Source organism: Hypomesus nipponensis, chromosome 10, assembly GCF_054491055.1.
Source record: "Hypomesus nipponensis isolate SF chromosome 10, ASM5449105v1, whole genome shotgun sequence".
Classification (NCBI taxonomy): domain Eukaryota; kingdom Metazoa; phylum Chordata; class Actinopteri; order Osmeriformes; family Osmeridae; genus Hypomesus; species Hypomesus nipponensis.
Genome location: NC_140370.1, coordinates 5,717,345 through 5,739,018, shown reverse-complemented (window position 1 = coordinate 5,739,018; position 21,674 = coordinate 5,717,345). Strand labels below are relative to the sequence as shown.

The window sequence follows — 21,674 nt, the reverse complement described above, 5'->3', positions numbered from 1 at the left end:
CTAGCCTAGCCATCAGGGGTATATTCACGACGGCTTTATAGGTGTATTTCATTTCATAAAGATGCTTCCTAAATAATCAGGGCCACATCGGGAATATAAGCCTACTACTCTATATGATATTGTAATACAAATGTTCACTTTTGTGTTGATCCTGTATTTAGAATATAAACCTGGTCATATATTTAGTACGTTGTATAGACTGAACAGAACCCATTGAACTTTGTGCGCTCTTGAACACACCGCTGCCACTGAAGGCCCACTAATCGATCCACGAATCATAACTTCCATGGCACGGGTAGCATAACTTGCTAAATCAAACACGTAGCCTATGGGGTAGGTGTGAACGACCTTGTCAAGTTAGTGGTTAAGTCAACTACTAGCTTTTAGTAACGGGTTACGTTGGTAGTTTCTAGTTAGCACTCGTGATGGTAGTAGTAGTGGTGGTAGCAAACAAATTTAGCTAGCATACAGCTAGTCCGTGTAACGACATTGGTACAACCAATATCTATGGGTACAACCCCCTTACCATACTGATACTAGAACTGTCTTGAAGTGCAGACAAAGGTTGATTAGTAAGGTATCCTTAAAACTACTGACATGTCCGAGGCATTTTACCACGACAAAGCTAATAACAATAATGTTCATATATTACATGATGTGACTCGTCATGCTTATCTCTCTTAGGTTGAAAATGATGTCATTGGTTTTGAGGAGGCACTTGAATGGAGGGGTAAGAAGTGTTAATAGCAAATAGTTGTTTCAAGTTGTATCAAGGACTAGGTTAAGTCTGTTATCTGGGAAAATGATTTTCACCTTTTATCAGTACTAATCGATTAAGTCTATGTTACTAACACAACCTCTTTCCTGTCTCCAGGGTCCAGCATGGCGAGCTCTCCATCATGATGTCAAAGTGCCCAACTGCTTAGCAAAGAGACATGGAACTTACACCAGTTCCCACACAACTTGCTTTACACCAGTGCTCTCCTGGCCAGCCTCCACTAGGCTGTGTAGCCTCAGGCCTCTGAGTTGTTCTACCTCCCATCTCTGCCAGGGGCGTCCCGAAGGCCCAGAGAAAGTGGAGGGGCAGAATGGCTTCAGTTTGAAAGCCCTTTTCACAGCACCCAAGCCTGCTCTGTACCTCGGCTTTTCTGGCCTTGCCCCTTTCTTGGCAGCCCCTCTTCTGATGGCTGCGACCCAGTCTTACTATCCAGAGGTAGCCTTTGCTCAGGTGGTTTATGGGGCTTCCATTGTGTCCTTTCTAGGGGGGGTTCGCTGGGGCTTTGCCCTCCCTGAGGGCAGCCCAGCCCAGCCTGACTGGATGAACCTGGGCAACAGTGTGGTGCCCTCTCTGCTTGCTTGGGTGGCTCTGTTGTGTAGGGACAATATCACAGAGGGAGCCCTGATCGTTGTCATGGGACTGGGCCTCTCCCTGCACTATGATCTGACCCTGCTGCCCGGCTACCCTGGGTGGTTTAAAGCCATGCGGACAATACTCACTCTGGTGGCTACATTCTCCCTGGTGGCCACACTGACTCTGAAGAAGTTCTGTCCTGAGAAGAAGATCAAGGCACTTGAGAATTGACTATCTTTGGAATACTCAAAAGTTGAGGAGGAAAACTCTAAGAATTACAGTTACTCATGCTAAAAAGCGCTAGGAGTGAAAACCAAAAATGTTGGATCAGATGTTTGGACATACCAAGCCAAGACATCTGTGTCTGATTATGTGTGACTGTGCTAATTTATGGCAAAGATATTGATGGGGAAGTTTATGAATAAACTTTATGAAACATTTTCCTGGCTGCTGTCTTGGACCAGGACATGTTTTTTGTCATACTGTTTAAATCATTTAAGGTGATAAAACATGAATAAAAATAAACCAGTGAAATATCTGTCCCGTTTAATAAAAGTCAACACATGGTCGTCCATCAATAGAACGCAGACATTTTAAAACACACTCACCCTGTGTTGGTGCTTGAGGTGACAAAAGAGTTCCATACTTGACTGAAATTGGTGGCTACACCAACCAACACTGATATTTACAGTAAATATTTCAAAACCATAGTTGCCTATCAGCAGCAGACAAAGACACAGACACGCTGAACAAAATTACTGATTGCAAACAGTAATGTGGGACATAACCTTAGCAATCAACATTAGTTTTTTTTTAGTTGTGAACTCATTTACAGCAGAAACCTTTAACATTAAAATGGCTAACTAGCATTAAAAGCATACTGTTAGTATCATAGAGCCTTTGCTCAAGTAATGTTGAAAACGCACTGCAGTGTCCGAAATGTGTACCGTTAGCAGCATTAAGTCAGATGGACAACCACTTGTACATTCTGGAGCATACCACATACACAAAGGAAATGGTGGAAATCAGCATACTCAAGTCCCTTAGGGCATAGAGAACCAGTTCTAATGCCTCATGGTAGTAAATTACCATACATCCTAAAATGACTAATGTTGTCTTATCCATATAAGATAAAGTAAACAATGAAAAATAATTATACACTTTTATGCTGGAATGTCCAGTGGGTGTCTTTTGTAAGGGAAGAAATTACACGTTTAAATGAACAGTTTGTTGGCAGTTTTCCAGTCATACTTGGCTCAGTGTTCAATGTACTTAGTAAGTAATGTGTGACGTGAAAAGTTAAAACAAGCACTTAATAATAACGAAGAGTACTCTTGATATCCATTGATCTAGACCTACAGAGTCTTGACTAACTTTAGATCCGGGTTCTCCAAGCCTCTTGAGAGGTCAAGTCTTGAGAGCTTTTCTGTAAACTTTCGCTCCAATCCTGAAATAGCACACCTTATTCTAATACTGATGTGCTGAATCAGGTTAGTTACAACTGGGGTTTGAGAAAGGGGGCTCTCCAGGAACAGGGCTGAATAGCCCTGATCTAGACTAACTAAACTATTGGTGTTGATAAATGCTGGGTTTCTGTTTCTGAGCCAGGGACGTATCATGTGGACATGTAGATCCTACACTGGCTGGCATACAGAAACCGAAATCCGGTGAAGGCCATGTTTGAAACAGTGGGTAGAAAGACTGGTATTTGACTTGGGAACAGCTCCACAGGGGGCTCTCAGAGCACGGCCACCCCTCCGTCACAGCGGCTGGTAATCATGTTGCCAATCTCAGTCCAGGTGTCCAGGTGAGGGTCGTAGATCTCCACAGAGTCCACCGTCACTGGTGCTGAGAAGTCTCTACTGGAGGCCCGGCCCCCGACGGCATAGAGCAGACCGTTGACTGCTGATACAGACACCCCTGCCCGTGCCACTGCCATGGGGGCCACCTCAACCCACTTTTCCTGAGAAAAGAGATACAGACATAGAGATACAGACACAAATAATGCATGAGAAGAAGAATGGCCAATAATTGTTTTTCATTGGCACCCTGAGTTCATACTATATACATAATATATTCAGACTTTAAACTGTATCAACCAAATTATCTCTAGGGGTAAAAGCCCCTAAACAGCTAAATGGCTCCTAAACAGGCCGTGACCCATTTGAACTTTTGGGACTGTAGCAGAGGCAGACTAGTGCCACTACCCCGGCCCAGCTTCCTCACCTCCTCCGGGCAGTACTTCTCCACCGTCTCCAGCGACCCCAGCGCCTCGTTCCAGCCTCCCACGGCGTAGATGCAGTTGTTGAGGCAGGCCACGCCCACGTAGGCCCGCCGCGTCACCATGACGGGCAGCGCGCTCCAGCGGTTGGAGATGGGGTCGTATACCTCCGCCGAGCACAGCTCCACCCCCTCGTCACTGATCCCCCCGATCACGTAGATGAATCCTGCAGGGCGGTCACGGTTGGGTTAGCTCCCGACAGCCGGTCCTTTCACCTCATAGCGTTGCTCTCAGGGATGCAGAGGTGCAGGCATGCATGTGGATGTAGATAGACCTCGTTAGGCAGTGCAGCCACTTCTATGAGGCGAAACTAACCCTGTAACTCGCAGCAGCCGAAGTAGTAGCGGGGAACGGCCATGTTTCCGATGATCTCCCACTTGTTTTCGGCCGGGTCGTAGCGCTCCATCGTCTTCCCGATCTCCGACCCGACCCAGCCTCCTGCAGAGACCCCGTCACAGGCAGACCCATTGACATCAGAACCACGGTTACCCAATGAAAAGGCTTCTCAACTCAAATGTTCTGTTTAAAACATGGTTCCGGTCTATCAACGGATTGGTTAACGGATGATAGTGGTTTCTTTGTTTTGGCAAATGAGAAGAGGTACAATGAGAAGGGTATGAGGTTTTAACTATGTGATCGCAGCCTTAAGCTGGGAAGAGGGGTTTACCTAGGGCGTAGAGCGCCCCGTGGCAGGGGCACACCCCCACACCACAGCGAGGGAAGTTGAGAGAGGCCACAGCCGCCCACTGCTTGGTCACTGGGTCGTACCTCTCTGTGCAGTCAAAGATCATGGAGTCCTTCTCCCCTAAGGCCATGAATATGTTACGATATAGACAGAACATTGCACCGTCTCATTTCCGGCCTCCTGTGTTGCTTGGGAAGCGTTAACAATAATGCATGGCTCACCTCCCACAACGTAGATCATGCCCTCCAGCACGGCCACCCCTAGCCCGCTGCGGGCCTGGTGCAGGGAGGACACGGTGGTCCAGTAGAGACTGAAGGAGTCGAACCGCTCCACGCAGCTCAGGGCCCGGCTGTCACTCCAGCGGCCGCCCTGCAGCCGAGTGTAGCCTCCTGGGATAAGAAGCCACCAGTGTTAGGGCCATGGAACCTATCCAGAACAACTGAGACAGTGCTGTCTGAAGACCTCAGCATTGTGTGCAATTCTACATCATTTGGGGGGGGGGGGTTAATATGCATTGGTGGGTATATACTGTTTAAAAAAATAATAATTCTACCAATGGCATAAAGATATTTCCTGGCCTTCCTCCTAGGCCTCATCTTGGCTGGCTGTAACAGACTGTACATCTTATTCTCCTTGGGAGACTTGCTGACTTCGGTGTATTCCCTCAGCAGAGTCTGCAGCGCCACCCGGAGGCTGAAGTCTGAAATGCCTTGGGTGAGACCATCGAAGGTCAGTACCAGGTACGCAAAAATGCATGAACCAAAATGTAAACACATGAAGTGCTGTCATCAGCATGACAATGGCTGCCACTGTTCACCTTCAATGTATTTGAAGAGCCTCTGAGGGGAGAGCAGGGGGAAGCGGACTGGATCCAGGACCTCCACCACGTACTTCTTCTTTCTGGCCACATCTTGGAGGACCCAGTCCATGGCGGCGGTGAACACCTGGTACTCATCCTCGATCCTCAGCTCCTCGCTGCGTAGCAGCTTCACCAGCTGATCCTTGGACAAGCCCCAGAACTCATCCGACACGCACACCTAGCAAGGGTTGTTTGTTTACATGACCACAGATTTGTCATCATACACACAAAAACAAACAGAATTTGGGTCAGAGAGGGAAGAGAGCAGAGGTGGAGCTAAAAGAAACACGGATCTACCAACGGATGAGTGAGGAGAGAACGTGGGGGGCTGGACATGATAGAAGCAGAGATAGAGGACAAGGCTGGCACCTCCAGGAAGTGGACATGGATGTAGTCCTCAGTAAACTCCAGCATTTCCACACAAGCTATCTGCTCCAGGAACTGGTAGATTCCCACACAGTTGGAGGGGTCCAGGTGTCCCTTCAGGAACTCTCCACAAATAGACACCACCTCAGACAGCTGGAGCATGTCAGCTGCCACTATCAATTCCTGAACGTTCTCCACCGACACATTGATTGTACCTGAAGGAGATCAGGGTGTTCAGTAGTGCAAGACTCAACCCAACACTCAGCCAAACTGAGAAACCCAAGAAAGAAAAGCGCTCGAGAGGAAGGCACCTGTGTAGATGAATTCCACCAGGACTTCAAAGACCTTGGCCTCCACTCCCAGGATCTGCACCTCTTCCTTGTCAGCCTCGCTCATCCTCCCAGAGAACAAGGCGGTGAAGTAGGGGCTGCTGGCAGCCAGGACCAGCCTGTGCACACGGAACACTCGTCCACCCACCCTCAGTCCGACGTCACAGAAGTCGGCGCGCAGGCGCATCTTGTTCATCTGGGCCAAGATGAGCCGGGCATAGCGATCTGAGCCAAAGAGGGTCTGCTCAGCAGACTGAACTGTAACAGCAGCAGCAGCAGCTATGTAACCACAACCACTGTATTCCGAAATGGAGGTGGAGGCAAGGGGTAATCGAGGAGGACTCAGAGAGGACATTGTGGTTCTGTAGCAAACAGGGGTACTTTCCCCCTCCTCACTTTACAGCTTCATGCCACGGGATTGTCCAAGGAGGCACATGGTGTGACCCTACAGCAGTGTGCAGAGAAAGGAACACATTGAACCATCACAATGAATAGGAATGAAAATAGCCTACAAATAGCCTATTCATGTCTATCACGCCAACAGACAACGATGCATTCGGTGGTAGCTTAAAATCCTTCCAACAGGCTCAATAACGCTATATTAACCATATGTCTGGTACTGCATGTACATGCATCATGCACTAAAATGATAACGTTACTACTGTAGAAGCTCAATGTTAAGTGACTGATTTTCTCTTTCAGTTGTAACTATCTAGCAATTATAGACTAGTAGCTAAACTTGTTGACCATAACCCATTTGCCATATTCGAAACGTAGCATTATTTGAATTGAAAGGACAAACACAAACCAGAACAGCTAGCTGAATCCTTGTTGTCTGGGTTAGGGCGATAGCTAGCTTCAACAAACTTCCGTCTGCAGACTGACAGTCGAATCTACTTCCCCTAATCGTCTGCACGCCCTGAAAAGCAGCTGCTAGACCTTACTAAACAAACGTCGAACAGACTGTTTTTTTAAAGAACGTAGAACTACACGATGACGAATGAAAGTTTTACTGATTTAGCTACCGTTTGAATATACGTTTTAAAGCAGCAGACAGTAGAAGTAACATAGTGTCACAAATGTCCAACGTGTGACATCAATACCATGCCGAGCAGAGCACATGATGTTGTTTACATTTGCTTGCCCTAATATCTTCCCAGAACCGCAGAAGTGCTGCACATAAACTGTCGTCACATGGGCTGAAGGTTGTCGCTAGCAGTTTTTTCAACTGTTTCCTACGGAACAGTAACCACCGTGAGCAGGATACAACAGCAGCTTCGGTTCATACAATCTTGAAGTTCCTGGAAAACAGGTATCGACATTACTATTATCTAATCTCAACCAATTTATAGATTAAAGTGATTCTAATGGTCGATTTTCAACAATCTTAAAACAGCAAAGGAGGCAAGATAACAGAGGATGGCCACTCCCTTTGTCCCCGTGCCAGTCCCCATGCAACAGCAGACCCAACCAGTTACCTGCAGTTCCTGGCCCAAGAGGACTTCTCCCTTGGGAAGTCCATGTGACAGCTCCCTCACGGAAAAGACCACCTGGGAGAGATCTACAGGATGTTTAGGAGCTACATTACCTTGTCCTAGTCTTCCCCAAACAGAGGGACATGGACGACCCAGCAGAGGGAAGCAGAGGTGTGTCCAGGAAGATGGGACCTCCAGAGATGACTGGGAAGAACGACCGAGCACTCCCACCCTGCTGGGATATGAGATAATGGAGGAGAGGGCCAAGTTCACGGTGAGGTTTGACGAGAGGACACTGCTCTGGAGGTTGAAGTTTCTCCTACATATCATGTGACCCAATCCCAAATCAGTTATTTCAGAACATGAAAGACCGATGACGAGATGTCTTTGTTTCAGAGTAGTTTAGTGTATCACCGTATCTTTGCTGAATTTAATATACTACAAGGTTACTTCCTTATTGAAGAAATTAGACTGTAGACTGTTTTGTTTCAGTTGCTGTATTTGCTACATAGACCATGTGGGTGAACATGAATGACACATGGCTACATGGTATTAAGTTGCGTTTTGTATTGTGTGATGTGTTGAATGGCTTGAGGCTCCCTTTCTAAGGAGTTGAACTCATGTCCCTGATCAGTATGTGTGCTACACTGGAATAGGGCGATTCACAGTCACAAGTCTGAAGGGTGTCCTTCTATTAGCAGTGGCAGCTGCTCCACAGTCTTACTCACTCCTCCCAGGCAAGCTGCAGGAACTGTGACACACACACACACACACACACACAATAACTGTGTGTGTGTGTGTGACTGTGGGTGTGTTTGTCAATGGATTTCTTGCAGGTCTATAAGATCCTGGTGAAGAAGAATCAAGAAGATAGTTGGGTGATCTTCAGAAGATATACAGACTTCTCTCGGCTCAATGACAAGGTGAGATTGGAAATTTAAAAAATACTTTCAACAGAGTTGTTTTGTTGTGGATTTGCTACTAATCTTCTCTGTGTGTGTGTGTGTGCAGCTCAAAGAGTTGTTTCCAAGGTTCAGGTTGTCCCTGCCGCCCAAACGCTGGTTTAAGGATAACTATGACATGGAGTTTCTAGAAGAGAGACAAATTGGCCTACAGACCTTTCTACAGAACCTGATAGCACACAAAGACATTATTAACAGGTACCTACAGGGTGTGTGTGTGTTAGAAAGAGAGAGTGCGTGTGTGTGTGCATGTCTGTGTGGGCAGGCAAACTGGCGCCGCTCACTAAATCTGAATTCACATTCTTCACAAACAGTGCAGTGGTCAGACAGTTCCTTTGCCTAGATGATCCTCCTGGTCCTTTCGACAGCCTGGAGGAGAGCCGGGTAAGTTCCACAAACACGCCACTTAAATCTTCTTTCTTGTGCAATATGTAACAGCTTCTCAGAACAGGGCCCCGGTAACTAACAACGCATACGGTCCTGTTAAACTCCGGAAATTGCAAGAGGGCCAATAATCCATGTTGCAGACATTTATTCCAATACAGTACAGTGGGGGAATTGCAGTGTATTCGCAACTAAACAAATAAGAGTTAATACAGCCTGTGTTGATGATTGTTGTCTCCCTGTCTGCAGGCGTTCTGTGAAACCCTGGAGGAGACCAACCACCGGTTGCAGAAGGAGCTCCAGGAGAAACAGAAGGAGATTGACTTTCTCAGGAGAGCTCTGGAGGAGAGGGAGGTCTCCATAGCACTCCTGGAGCAGAGGGTGAGGTGAGGAGAAAGCCGTTAGATGGCTCCTGTCCATGTTCATAGGGGAATGGGGAAGCACATCTGTGTGCCAAGTCTACACAGTTTGGTGATCAATCTATGAGAATTCAGCTCACGAAATAAACCGTTTGTTGATGTTGCTCTTTGTCTTAGTGGTGACTCCCCCCACCCAGAGAGCCCTGAGAGTCCATGCAGACTATTAACAGAGAGCAGTGAGAGGAGTGCTGAAACCAGTACCAGCACAGATGGACATGGAGACACTGACCAAAGATCAACCAAATTTGAGGCTCGTCCAGAAACAATGTGTGGGGAAAGGTACTCTTAGTGTATTTTTGTCTGGTGTTTTAGTAAACTGACAGTCCAACTGACCATGAAAAACTTGAAAGTCAACGGCATATTCTTCTTCTTCCTGTAATTGCCATGGTGACCTTGAACCCATTTCTTCAGCTGCGATGACCAGCGGACAGTCAAAGGTCACAGGGTTCAGTGGTGTTCTCCAGTGGTCAATGGTTGCCCAGGACCCTCCTGAACTCCATCCTGATTTTTGAAGAACATGCATTCAAGCTCAGTTAATTTCTTGATCATACCCATTTACAGACAACTGATATACTTTACTGCTGCTCGTTCTTGCTGTTTGTAATTGAAAATCATCATTGTAAAAGGACAAAATGGTATTTAGTATTAAAATGTATATTTGTTTATTTGTTGGATTTTTTTCTTGCTGCCTTTTCTTTACATGCAACAGTACATGCAATAAAGTCCCCAATGTCACCTTTTTGGCCCAAGCACACACATGCAACACACACATCACCGTTTCAAGAACCTTGGAGAGGCACATAACACATCATTCCCTCATTTGGCCACAAGGAGGCAATACAAGCATGTTTGTTCTTGTGTCAGCCTGCGATACAATCAGTGGGAACAGGAGGTTCTGTTCCCTGTTCTCAACACCTTCTAAACCGCTTTTTACACAACAGAGCGCTGCCAAGATGAGCTTTGCTACACCGTTCTTTATTTCACATTCCGGAGCTGTGATTGGAGCCTCAGATCTAAATAAAACGTCCTCGGTTTGTCCTAGATCTGTCTTGTTGCATCGACCTGGATTGTTTTGTCTGTTTGGTTCAGCTTGATCTGTCACATGCGTCCTGCCTGTTGTGACTGTCCTACACTTTTTCTTTGTAGCATCCGTTGCTGTACACTGTTGGTTATTATCCTTGTTGAATTTTCCTCTCAGATTATATTTCTTGACTTGATTGTCCAATACTGGGGGTGACAAGGGACATGGGGTGTATAGGGAAGAGGAGTAAAAGTGGAGTTTTAAAGTCTATAGAACCATTTCATGTCCTATAGCCATACATCTCAGTTTCCTGTAAATGTGTTTTCTTTTGGGTGTGAGCAGCTTCACTTGCACAATGCACAGCATAACCAAATCTTTTATATATAAAAAAAAGACATCCAGCAATTTCCTGTTTTCAGTAAAGAAATGAGGCCAAGTGTAATAGAGAACCTTGCTGATCATTTCCGTATACTAAGTAAATATTTCAAACTCCATATGCTTTACATTGCAGACTCTGCATGGGTTTGAGAACCGAACTCTTCTACTCCAAAGGGAAGACGATGATAGGAAACTGAAAAATAGAGAGCACAAGGAAACACACACATGTAAATACAAACTTAAACTGGTCAGGATTTTTTTCTCACCAGAGTGTGAAAATCACTGCCAAACAACTGCTCCCAAGATGTGAGTTTGTGAACACAAAAAACGACAGTGCATTCACTTTGACGGGAGACATTAATTTCCAAACTCCTCAGGGTGCCTCTGTTTCATTTTAAATCGGAATGTGCCTGACCTCTTTTCATAGCCTTGTTTCAAAGTAACACAATGTCCAAGCAGTATGTTATGTTCTCTCCTCAAGAGTGAGAAGCCCCATATGTTGGTGAAGTGTAAGATGGTGCACAGTTTTACATGAAGGGTTGAAAATCTTTGCAAGAAAGATATTGGACAGAGGGGTGATTCCTTAAATCAAAATTCAGAGGTTCCCATGTGAACAGATAATTGATGGCCTGATCTTGTTGGATAATTTGTTACTTGAATTCTGTCCAATCAGGCCTGTCATAATTGCTGGTCGTATTTGGTTGTGTTTTATTGATTGCTTTAATGCAACCAATCGCAGGAAATTCTGGAAAAGAGGAACATTGGCAATGGCTAACCCCCTCAGAACCTGATCAGTTGTTGGTCTTTTTAGGAACAACGTTATTCAGAACTTTCCCCAAGTTTTAAGCATCAAATTGAAGCAGCGATCTACAGGAGTTAAACTCTCATACAAACACAAGTAGGCTGGCAACATATGACCATTTATGTCATCAACCAATGGGATGTAAGCATCTTGACAAGGTTCCAGGAGGCAACTGAGGTGTTAGTGAGGCTCTTGGCTCCTGAAAGCCCTTCTGCCTAGTTATCCCAAGCCCATTCCAGATAAACAAGAGCAAATGTTTGAAGTATATGATCCATCACCGGGCCAGGCATTCCTTGAAACAATAAATTAAGAGGTTAATAACTTACGCTAGCCAACTTGAGGTTAGAATGAAAACAGGTGAATGTAACACTTACAATGGGGCTGTCAAGGGTTTATGTTTAAAAAAGTGACAGGTTCTTGATTTGTATTGAAAAGCTTGGTGTCAGGCTAAGACTGAATTTACAAGAAGTACAAGTTCCTAGGAGAGACAAGGACTCTATCATTTCCTCCTACAAAATGGAGGAAACACAGCTGAAAGAGACACATTATACATTTAGACAAAACACCTAAGGCAAGTGAGCCTGAAGATCCAAGGAATAGGTCTCACCAGTGACAGGTTCACGTAATTAAAAGAAAAGGATGTTGAGCTTTTCATCAAGGCTCATTTGTGACCAGTTAGTACATAACGTTTTTGTCATTCCAATGTGGGGTTACAGGCAAGGGTGGGGGTTGGGGATAAATCCTTTAAACATCCTTCAAAATGAAAAGCCTCCTTGAAGGGAACAACAAGCGACGAGGCATGTTAATGGAGCCTCTAAGGGGCCCCCGTTAACAACTTGGGAGACACACAGGTGGCCAAGTTTACTATCCCAGGAAAGACAATGTCTTCTTGCATAGCTTGTTCAAGTGTCAGCCATGGGCGTAACCAAGTGGTGAATTGAACATTTTCAGAAATAAGGGTACAGAAACCTTGAAGGAAATGAAAGCAACTCCCAGCCTTCAGCTGCTTGTTTAATAAGAGGCCATCCCTATCATGCATTCTACCACTTTGCTGTTTAGTTTTAGGCTTCGATAACAATTCAGTATGTATTTGCAGGTATGCGGTTAGCTTTTAGCTGGCTTGTTGGTGCTTGCTGATGAGGGATGTTGTTACTGCACATTTTATCTGTGATGACAACCCCTGTTGATTTGAGCTGAGTCTGCTTTACTTAAATCCACACCTACAGTGACGATTCCTCTTGCTCAGGACAACATAGAAACTGCAGCCAGTCTATCTAGCAAGTCAAATACTGATTTACAATACTGAACAATTTCACATTATGAAATAGAAAATGTGGACCAGAGAGCACAGCTTTAGTACACCCCTTAAGTGTATCGTTTGATGTTTGGCCAGACTCTAACCCATGCTGTTGATATACATTAAATGGACTTAAGAGATGTATCGCAACCCAAATTGTGTACATAAGGGCTGCCTAGACAAACGATGGATTCTAAATCATTTAGATGGCTCCCCACAGGCAGTGAACTCCACATCATACATATCAGTGTTAGAGCTTTACAGCAGGCAGAGCACAGTTCAGTGCAGAAGGTTGGACAACAGTTCAAGTTCAAGAGTTGGAGTCTGGTCCAAACTGTCCATGTAAACAGCATTAAATCTCATACAAAATGGGTATCACTTGCGTCGACTGTAAGCCAAACACATGATGTGTTGCAAACTGTACCCTAATAACAGAACAAAGTACTTTGCTTCTAAAAACTGTACTACAGTGGGACATGTTGTGATGTTTTTCACTGAACAATGCCTGTGACACAAATTTTCATTTATTTTGGAACTAGGATAGTCAGCAATCGGTTTCCAGAATGCACAACTTTTGTGGTGGACCATACTTGTAATGGAACCAGCTTGTCAATTATGATCCTATAGGGCATGGACAAAATAGCTGTTACATTTTAATCTTGAAAGCCTAATTTAAAGTGTGGGCGTGGAGTAAGCAACTTGAACCCCCTCCCCTCTCCACTCACCACTTTGTCCCCCCTCCCCATAAACTCACAACATAAATAGCATCGGAGCTGCAGGATTGGTTGTTTTTTACGAAATCCAAAGGAAAGTACTTATTTTGTGTGGAGAACAAGAGTAGTGCAACTCGTCAATTGTCTCACCTAAAGCTTTCCGACAACGTCACCGATGATGGATAGATTATTTCTCTGGATTTGTCTCCTGTTTGTGGCTATCCCTCTAATTCTGGCTGAGGACATGAAGCGGGATACGCGAATTAAGGAGCATGAGAATGATTCAGGTGAGGTAAATGTCTGTAGCCTATTAGTTGTCTGTGATGCATAAAAAAATGCTATCCTCATTTAAATACTTAAGAATAGCCTTTGGTCTACTTATTTGATAGTTCCTTTAAATACGTGCACCGCCGCACCGGTCACATATTAGCCTTTCACGCTGTATCATTTATATAGCTCCTTTAAATGTAGGCAAATGTCACAAATTATCCTCGTTGATGAAATGATCAGTACCTGCACTCAAGCAATTATTTATAGTATGATCAGGATTATGGCGCAATAATGGTCTACAAACAAGTTGAGAGCTGAAACAAATAAAACAATTCTCATACATTGCTTACAATTGAGTCCAACCATTTAAATATAAGTCCCTTAATCAAAGGTTGTTGCAGTTTGAGTAAATACGCATTAGGCCTACTCAAATTGACTCACTGATTGAAATCTTTACATAATTCTTTGTAAACGCTTACACCTTATCAAATCATCCACCAAGTCAAAAGATTTCTCATAATATGTGAGAAACAATTATTTATGTTTAGGTAAGTATCAGCATAACGTTTTCATATAGTCATAAAGATAATAATTATTCCCGTCATTGGTGTACTTGTATATGGATAACTTGATAGACATTATAATCTTTTTCAGATGACTTACCTAATCAAATCATATCATTTCAAGCGAAGGTTAAATATGCATGAATGGAAAAGCCTTGAGGAAAAATGTATGTTTGATATTAGACACACTTACATAATGCATAGTATGAAATCCTATTCGCTTCTCATGAAATATATTGTTCTTTAAGAATAGGAACAGTGTACATAATGAGAATGATCAGTATATATTTTTTGTAGGTTTAGCTCATAAACCCTCAAAGTAATCTGTGCAAAGCAGTTTTATAACTGAATTCAGTTTTGAATCCTGTTGGTCAATAAAGCTTGTCTGAAAGTCCTACCAGAACTTCAGTGACTTTCAACATTTAAAGAGAATTAACCCTTAACTTCCTGTTTGACATTTGCATCTGTAGTTTGGAATCAAGGGAAGTCCAGGCGTCTTTTCGCTAGGAGGCAGACTTTCCTTGGTCACGGTCACCATGTAGCAGTAAGTTTTTGTTCCAATAAGTTACTCTTTCTTTATCACTGATCCTAGTCTGTTAATCTGGCACATCATGTTGACCGGACCTTCAGAGGGTTCTTTATAATTGAGGAATTGTGGTGTCACTTCAAATCTATTCCAAATGTATTAAATGTGTGGAGCCGGTCATTGATGAAGTGATGTGCCATATAGTCTTCATTTGGCTTCAGTTAGTGTAGTGCAACATGGTGTGGCATTTCTCCCACCAGGTATAAATAACAGCTCTATCTTTGTATCAGTCTGTCTGTCAGTCTGTCAGTCTGTCAGTCTGTCAGTCTGTCAGTCTGTCAGTCTGTCAGTCAGTCAGTCTGTCTGTCTGTCTGTCTGTCTGTCTGTCTGTCTGTCTGTCTGTCTGCCTGTCTGTCTGTTTATACTGTATCTTAGCTATCTTTCTCTCACTCTTTTTCTCACTCTTTTTTCTCTTTTCTCTCTTTCTGTCGTCTCGGTCCTTCTTACCCTCTCTCTCTCCATCCACCTCTCTTCAGAAGCTGAAGCTGGAGCCCGCACCACCTGTTCGTCGGTGTGCTCGAGTTACAGAGAACTGCTCGCCTCACACTGCCTGCTGTGACCCCTGTGCTTCCTGTCGCTGTCGCCTCTTCAACACCATCTGTCACTGCTGGAGACTCAGCCCACACTGTCCTAAAAAGTCCTAGACACACACCCACAGACTGCTGTCTCACACCCACAGACTGCTGTCTCACACTCACTTCTTCATTCCAAGTCCACAGACTAAAAGTGAACACACGCACGCACAGAGACACACACAGATCTTTGCTTGCTGGATGCTGATCTGAGTACAGCCAAGAACTACAATCATCCGCTCACACAGTGCTCACACCCACTGTACATCTACCTCAAACTAAACCTGAACAGACAGAACCCCAGGCACACTCAAAGTTTGGGGATTCTTACTGGTAAAGATTAGAGTTACTTTTGTCAGCAAACATATTAATCAAATAGCCTGTTCGTACTGTCAAGAAAATGGCTGATGCTGGTGGACTAAATCAACATGGAAAACTACTACTCATTATCTTTTCATTTTAAGTTTACAACACAAAACCCTTCATGACTATAACAAGTTTGTTAATCTTTGACATCACTACGGTCCAATTCATATTGCATAACAATGAAGTTAAAAAAGGACCAGAACTGTTAGTCAGATTGTGGAAAAAGTCTACCATTAAGTCTCAATCCAAAAATGAATGTCGAAAGGAACACTGGTAAACAGATTCTGACTACCATGCAGATCCATCCCAAACCAGGCTGAACACACAAGAACACAGGATATACACTTATACACAACACACCTGACTCCTACACACTTTGTGTATATTACATATGTACAGCTAATTGGGAGTTTTTTATGTCTTTTGTAAGGATTTAATGTTGGATAGCTGATGTTGATATCTGTGGGATACTTTAAAACCCTCTGTGACATTAATGGTAAATAGGGCGACATACATGGATTTGATTAAATCTTTTATATACTGACACAATGGAGGCATTGTGGATATGTTTTTCTGCATCAGGTTTTCATGTTGTCATAATAACTTGTAGCAAAGACCTGCATCACTTTTGCTCTTCAATAAGTATCATGTTATCCCTTTTTTATCCTCATTGTATTGCTGCTCTCATGTCTAGCTGTTGGCAAAACAATATTGCACTGGGATGCTCATTGTACAGTAACTTCTCTCTGTAATCCAAGCGTATAGGGTTTAACATGGAAATAAACAGTCGGTTAATAAATATACAAAAGGTGCATACAAGCAAAGAAAGTGCATATCAAATCACAAGTGGAAAATCCAGTTGTCCAGAGCATTACTCTCTGATAGGCATAAAACACATACAGTCACACAGCCGTACTCAGAGACTTCTCAACACTCCCTCACATGGTGAAATATTACTCATTGGAGGATTGGAATATGCATGAATTCAAAGAACACAGCCACAGCAGATTGTAAGTTACTTAGACTTAAGTAGATTCTACACATTGTGGCCCAAATTCATCTGCTCACTGCAGATCCCTGGTGTCTTGGGAGCCATAGCTAACTTCTCAAACCATGAATGCACAACGCAGGAATGCATCTATTATGAGTTGTAATACAGTAATAGCTGATGCACGATGCAAGGTGCCAGAAAGCCACAGTGTCAGGCTACAGGCTATTTCAAATAAATTACTAGTGTGTTTTTTTTTTCTTCTCCGCATCAACTTTGTAGTCAGATAAATGACCATGATTCTAGTTCCCAACAGAACCATGGTTAGTCTTTGTTGTACCTTGGCCCAGAGTACAAATTATACAATGCCTATTGGGGGGGTCAACTTCTTCTCCAGGGTGTGTATCGACCCCCCGGCCTGTTGTTTTTACCTGTTTTGGGGGGGTCCAAGTCTTAATTAGGGGGGTCAGACCCCCTCCAAACCCTCCCGTAATTCACACCCTGCCTTGGCCGAGACTCTCTCAGAGGTCCCAGAGTGTTTTGGCCATTGAGGATCATATGTTCTTGGTATACGCTTAACATAAAGTCTTCTCACAGAGCCAGAGGTCAGGTGACACGCATTGTTTCATGCTTTATACACCATGGAGTCCATCTAGAGCCCAGGGTCTGTTGATTGCATCCACTGGGGTCTGCTGATGTGAGGTCCATCTGGAGAAGATTCAGGTTTGTGGAGCTGCTTGGATTCATCTGAATTTAATGCTAGTTTTAAACAAGCGTTCCTTTAAGATGTGTTTAGGATTATTGTCAGATCATCAGTTCAATGTAGCCCCAATGATTTGAAATAGCACTTATATCCTGAAGGCAAATGTGGCTTTTGTACAGATGTTTTGAGAACTATAATAGCAGATGAGTCAAAGAGGAAGGAGAGATCCCATGAGGACCAGTCAGTGAAGTAAAGGAGGAAGTAAGCTGAAACACCCAGAGTGACAGGTTGACAAATAACACAAAGTGTCTGGCGGACACACCGAGAACGACCTTGGAAGGAGACGCATCGCCTGAGAGGATGTCTGTTTGTCCGGAGCTTGGTTTCAATGTGGACCATGGGTATCTGGAGGGTCTGGTACGAGGACTGAAGTCAGGGATCCTGACCCGTTTCGATTATCATAACCTGACACAATGTGACACTCTGGAGGGTAAGTAAGTATCGATGTCAATTGTGACTACATCCTGTCATCCAGAGTTACATCAGATTTTTTTATGAGCGGACATTGTTCTCTGGACGAAATCATCAACTTTGTTCATTAGTACTTTGTATTAAGAAATCCCATGCAGTGAAACGTGTTTGTGTGTTCTCTTTAACCATGGTTGTGGATTTAATTCAAAGAGTTATGGACAGCCTGACACAGGTCAGTTCCAGGTCAGTGACCTGAACTTGTCTGACATAACTCACACACAAACTCACATTAATGACCTCCTCCAGGAACGTGGGATTGAATTTTGTTTTACCATGTAGCAGACTCCAGTATGGGCTTCTGCATGGGTGTGTAGATCAGGAAGCAATGATCTCGACACATAACCACTGCTCCAGCTATTCCCATTCATCTTCAGCCCCTTGGCATGCTACATTTCACATGCAGGATGCAGTGTGGATTCATGCCCAGTAACAGTGGCATGCGTGGACGCTGATTCTTTCGACACCTGAAATGACCTGAACTTCTCCTCTGTGGTTGCAGACATGAAGCTCCATCTGCAGAGCACTGACCACGGCAGGCTGTTGTCATCCTGCGGCGACCACCTGACCGTGTCCCTCTTGGACCAGAAGCTGAAGGAGAATCTCCTGGTAGAGTTCCGCAGCCTGCGTTCCCACTCTGTTCCACCACTGTCCATCTTCCTGGATTACATAACGTAAGACAACACACTCCCAATGACCTTATTCCACCCCTGAGTGCAAGAAATGTTTAGGTCTCCCAAAGGACCTGAATGAATTATGGATGATATCCATACATGATGATATATAATAATTTGCCACACTACCTAGCAGATTACCCAATCATTAGGTTTCTTTCACACATGCTTAACATTCAACGTAAATCACAGCACAGTGAAACCCCTTGTATTACTTCCCAAATCCATCATAGATGTTTTCTGTTTCAAAATTAGAGTGTGTGTGTGTAGGCTGTATGTAAAAGGACACTTCACTTGTTTTTGACTGGTTAGATTTAAAACTGTTCAGTTTTAATGGCAAAATATGTCAAATATGCACGATTTCTAATAAGAATCACATGGAAAGTCTAGGAATCTAGAAATCCCAGTTTGGGCTGAACTAATAAGCACTCCAAGGTCATACTCCTCTTCATCCTCCCTGCATTCTCTTTAGTTGTCATTGTATAAGGAGTGATTCATAGATACCTGGCTGCATTCTTTCCACTTGAACCAGGTACTTCCAGATCAATCTAGAGTTTTTTGGAACCCATAAAACAGACATCCAAATATAGAGACGTTTTTGTAGCTTCTGTAAAGAATTAGGAAGCTATGAGTCCCCAAGGGGTTACACATTACTTAGTAAGTTGCATGTCAGTGCTTAATCCCTCTTTCTAGTAACACAGCCCACTTAAAATAGTCAATAAATCCATCCCTCTGTTCTCTCCTATATCCCTTTTTATGACTATAGACATTTCCATCACTTAAACCATTTTTAAATCAACCAAATACTGGCAGTTTAAGGGTTGACTTACAGTTAGTGGGCAAAAGATAAAAAGGTTGGGTTGTGAAGGATTTTGAGTCCCTCTTTCTCTGTTGCCATAGGTATAGCTACATGATTGACAATGTGGTGCTCTTGATTACTGGTGTCCTGAGGGAGAGAGACATATCTGAGCTGTTGCCACGGTGTCACCCGTTGGGTGTGTTTGACCAGATGGCAGCTGTTGGCATCGCCCGTACTCCCTCTGAGCTCTACTGGACCATCCTGGTTGACACTCCTCTGGGTAAATGCTACTTTCCTACAACGAGCCAGTCTCAAAACTTGAGGCAGGGGCTAGAGGGACACTTGGTACCAAATAGTATCCAGATAAATGGAAGATCAGATTTGTTCATCAGACAGTGATCAGACTGGTTGTTTTGAGTGTATCTGTGGTGGGATGGTGAGCATGTCTGCAGACCATGTGGTGCCCTACATACTGGTGTTGATCCTGACCATGTGTATAGGTTTGGCCTTGGGCTGCCCACAAATTAATGTGGAGCTGGATGCAGTATGATATGGTCAATGCTGTCAAGTAACATGCACCTTCTCTATCAGAGATAGATAGATGCTACGTCTTCTACTTATCTTACCGTCATCCATGTGTCTGCTGGTCTCGGCAGGTCCTTTTTTCCAAGATGCTGTGTCTGAGTCTAAGCTGGATGAGATGGGGGCAGAGATCCTCAGGAACAAACTCTACAAAGTGAGTTGAAATAGATATAGACTTATTGCATTCGTCCCAATAAGTGTGATGGAGTGAAGAAAGAGGGTGACCATGTCAAAGTCAGCTCAAACGAATGTATTGAACCTTTGCTGCACGTACATTGTGATAGTATGCTCTGATGGAGCAGCTTTCTGGATCAGTTGGTGTTCTAGAGAATCCGAGGTCCGGGTCTTCCACAAATCTGTTCGAAGACGACCAGGGGTTCTCAGCAAGTGAGAGGACAGTGACCTAACCTGACATTATTTTGTCTTTTCTGTCTTGTGGACAGGCATATATAGAGTCCTTTCACTCATTTTGCAGTGAGCTTGGCGGAGCAACTGAGGATATTATGTGTCCTATCCTGGAGGTACTGTAATTAGGCCTAATCAGTAGCTTCCTCTGTTCAACTCGCAATTAGTCACACATAGTTCCAAACTTTTGTAATTTTAAATAAAATTAAAGTATGTTTTAAAGTTAACTATTTCACATGTCTGTGGTAAGCTATGTTAACTATATACCAATTTAAATGCATTGTACAACTATAAAGATGTTATGTAAGATGATGTATTACCACTTTTGTGTATCCTGTTATGTATCCAGTGTGTTTGTGTGTGTGTGTGTGTGTCTCTGCGTGTGTGTATGTGTGCACATGTGTGTGCACACGTGTTTGCACATGCTGCAGTTTGAGGCTGACCGTCGAGCCTTCATCATCACAGTCAACTCGTTTGGGACGGAGCTGAGTGGGGGGGAGAGAAGCGCCCTCTACCCCTCCTGTGGGACACTGCACCCAGAGGGCCTCCGGATGCTGTCCAGGGCAGAGGACTACGAACAAGTCAAGGCTGTGGCGGACTACTACCATGTAAGACTGGTGATAACCTACAGTCACCTCAGCCACAGTTCTTTATGGAATTGAAACATGAATCTGTCGATACATATTGGAGCCAAGTGGGAGCCAAGTTTTCAACTTGGCAAATCCATGCAGGACGAATAGTACTTGGACTGCATGGTTGTAGTAACTGAGCTGATATGCATCCCCCAGGAGTATAAGCTCATCTTCGATGATGCAGAAGCAGAGTCTGAAGCCAAGACCCTGGAGGACAGATTCTTTGAGCGTGAGGTACTTTTTATTCTGTTGCCGTCAAGCTCCTGATCTGACTAAATGGAAATGAGTGACCCAAAACATCTCAACTAAAATACACACAGAAACGGTTTAATCGGTTCAACAGATGGCATTAAGGGGAGTTCCCGATGTGTTTCCCCCCTCCTGGTGCCCTCTCTCTCAGGTGAAGCTGAACATGCTGGCCTTCCTGCAACAGTTCCACCTGGGCGTGTTCTACTCCTACGTCCGGCTGAAGGAGCAGGAGGCTCGCAACGTCATCTGGATCGCAGAGTGTGTCACGCAGAGGCACAAGTCCAAGATCGACAACTACATACCTATCTTTTAGAGGCAATGTGCTTTACCTATCTTTTAGAGGCAACGTGCTTTACCTATCTTTAAGAGGCAACGTGCTTTACCTATCTTTTAGACCAGAGGTCTTCAACCCTGGTCCTCAGGGACCCTCTGCCC

The 21,674-nt window shown here is 44.1% G+C and overlaps 5 protein-coding genes across 5 annotated transcripts; 4 read left to right on the top strand and 1 right to left on the bottom strand.

The window, feature by feature from the left end:
- Positions 1-209: 209 nt before the first annotated feature.
- Positions 210-1,885, top strand: LOC146271001 (transmembrane protein 69-like). The gene is made up of 3 exons (XM_084706825.1): positions 210-333; positions 685-730; positions 875-1,885. Exons 1-3 carry the CDS (start codon positions 329-331, stop codon positions 1,580-1,582), a joined length of 759 nt encoding a protein of 252 aa, XP_084562951.1. The 5' UTR covers positions 210-328; the 3' UTR covers positions 1,583-1,885.
- Positions 1,881-6,884, bottom strand: ipp (intracisternal A particle-promoted polypeptide). Its single transcript, XM_084706816.1, has 10 exons — positions 6,680-6,884; positions 5,854-6,316; positions 5,546-5,757; positions 5,135-5,354; positions 4,871-5,026; positions 4,539-4,706; positions 4,300-4,437; positions 3,948-4,070; positions 3,578-3,798; positions 1,881-3,314 (listed from the first exon to the last, which is right to left on the bottom strand). Exons 2-10 carry the CDS (start codon positions 6,224-6,226, stop codon positions 3,090-3,092), a joined length of 1,836 nt encoding a protein of 611 aa, XP_084562942.1. The 5' UTR covers positions 6,227-6,316; positions 6,680-6,884; the 3' UTR covers positions 1,881-3,089.
- Positions 6,885-7,026: 142 nt separating this feature from the next.
- On the top strand, positions 7,027-9,776 carry LOC146270999 (sorting nexin-16). The gene is made up of 8 exons (XM_084706824.1): positions 7,027-7,183; positions 7,268-7,620; positions 8,183-8,269; positions 8,358-8,506; positions 8,623-8,692; positions 8,942-9,078; positions 9,229-9,390; positions 9,523-9,776. The coding sequence occupies exons 2-8, from the start codon at positions 7,291-7,293 to the stop codon at positions 9,602-9,604; spliced, it is 1,017 nt and encodes a 338-aa protein (XP_084562950.1). The 5' UTR covers positions 7,027-7,183; positions 7,268-7,290; the 3' UTR covers positions 9,605-9,776.
- A 3,643-nt stretch (positions 9,777-13,419) lies between these two features.
- Positions 13,420-16,904, top strand: asip2b (agouti signaling protein, nonagouti homolog (mouse) 2b). Its single transcript, XM_084707653.1, has 3 exons — positions 13,420-13,609; positions 14,626-14,699; positions 15,218-16,904. Exons 1-3 carry the CDS (start codon positions 13,498-13,500, stop codon positions 15,383-15,385), a joined length of 354 nt encoding a protein of 117 aa, XP_084563779.1. The 5' UTR covers positions 13,420-13,497; the 3' UTR covers positions 15,386-16,904.
- An 826-nt stretch (positions 16,905-17,730) lies between these two features.
- On the top strand, positions 17,731-21,608 carry LOC146270997 (V-type proton ATPase subunit d 1-like). Its single transcript, XM_084707895.1, has 8 exons — positions 17,731-17,860; positions 18,401-18,572; positions 19,473-19,651; positions 20,028-20,107; positions 20,397-20,474; positions 20,790-20,966; positions 21,147-21,224; positions 21,391-21,608. Exons 1-8 carry the CDS (start codon positions 17,731-17,733, stop codon positions 21,550-21,552), a joined length of 1,056 nt encoding a protein of 351 aa, XP_084564021.1. The 3' UTR covers positions 21,553-21,608.
- The last annotated feature ends 66 nt before the right edge of the window (positions 21,609-21,674 follow it).

Coding starts and splice junctions, on each gene's coding strand:
- LOC146271001 (XM_084706825.1), top strand. Junction 731..874: donor GGAGGCACTTGAATGGAGGG/GTAAGAAGTGTT, acceptor TCCTGTCTCCAG/GGTCCAGCATGGCGAGCTCT.
- ipp (XM_084706816.1), bottom strand. CDS start 6,226: ATGTCCTCTCTGAGTCCTCCTCGATTACCCCTTGCCTCCACCTCCATT. Junction 5,758..5,853: donor GGTGGAATTCATCTACACAG/GTGCCTTCCTCT, acceptor GATCTCCTTCAG/GTACAATCAATGTGTCGGTG. Junction 4,071..4,299: donor CGGGGCGCTCTACGCCCTAG/GTAAACCCCTCT, acceptor GGGTCTCTGCAG/GAGGCTGGGTCGGGTCGGAG.
- LOC146270999 (XM_084706824.1), top strand. CDS start 7,291: ATGGCCACTCCCTTTGTCCCCGTGCCAGTCCCCATGCAACAGCAGACC. Junction 7,621..8,182: donor AGGAGAGGGCCAAGTTCACG/GTGAGGTTTGAC, acceptor GATTTCTTGCAG/GTCTATAAGATCCTGGTGAA. Junction 8,693..8,941: donor ACAGCCTGGAGGAGAGCCGG/GTAAGTTCCACA, acceptor CCCTGTCTGCAG/GCGTTCTGTGAAACCCTGGA.
- asip2b (XM_084707653.1), top strand. CDS start 13,498: ATGATGGATAGATTATTTCTCTGGATTTGTCTCCTGTTTGTGGCTATC. Junction 13,610..14,625: donor GGAGCATGAGAATGATTCAG/GTGAGGTAAATG, acceptor TTGCATCTGTAG/TTTGGAATCAAGGGAAGTCC. Junction 14,700..15,217: donor GTCACGGTCACCATGTAGCA/GTAAGTTTTTGT, acceptor ACCTCTCTTCAG/AAGCTGAAGCTGGAGCCCGC.
- LOC146270997 (XM_084707895.1), top strand. CDS start 17,731: ATGTCTGTTTGTCCGGAGCTTGGTTTCAATGTGGACCATGGGTATCTG. Junction 18,573..19,472: donor ATCTTCCTGGATTACATAAC/GTAAGACAACAC, acceptor CTGTTGCCATAG/GTATAGCTACATGATTGACA. Junction 21,225..21,390: donor ACAGATTCTTTGAGCGTGAG/GTACTTTTTATT, acceptor CCTCTCTCTCAG/GTGAAGCTGAACATGCTGGC.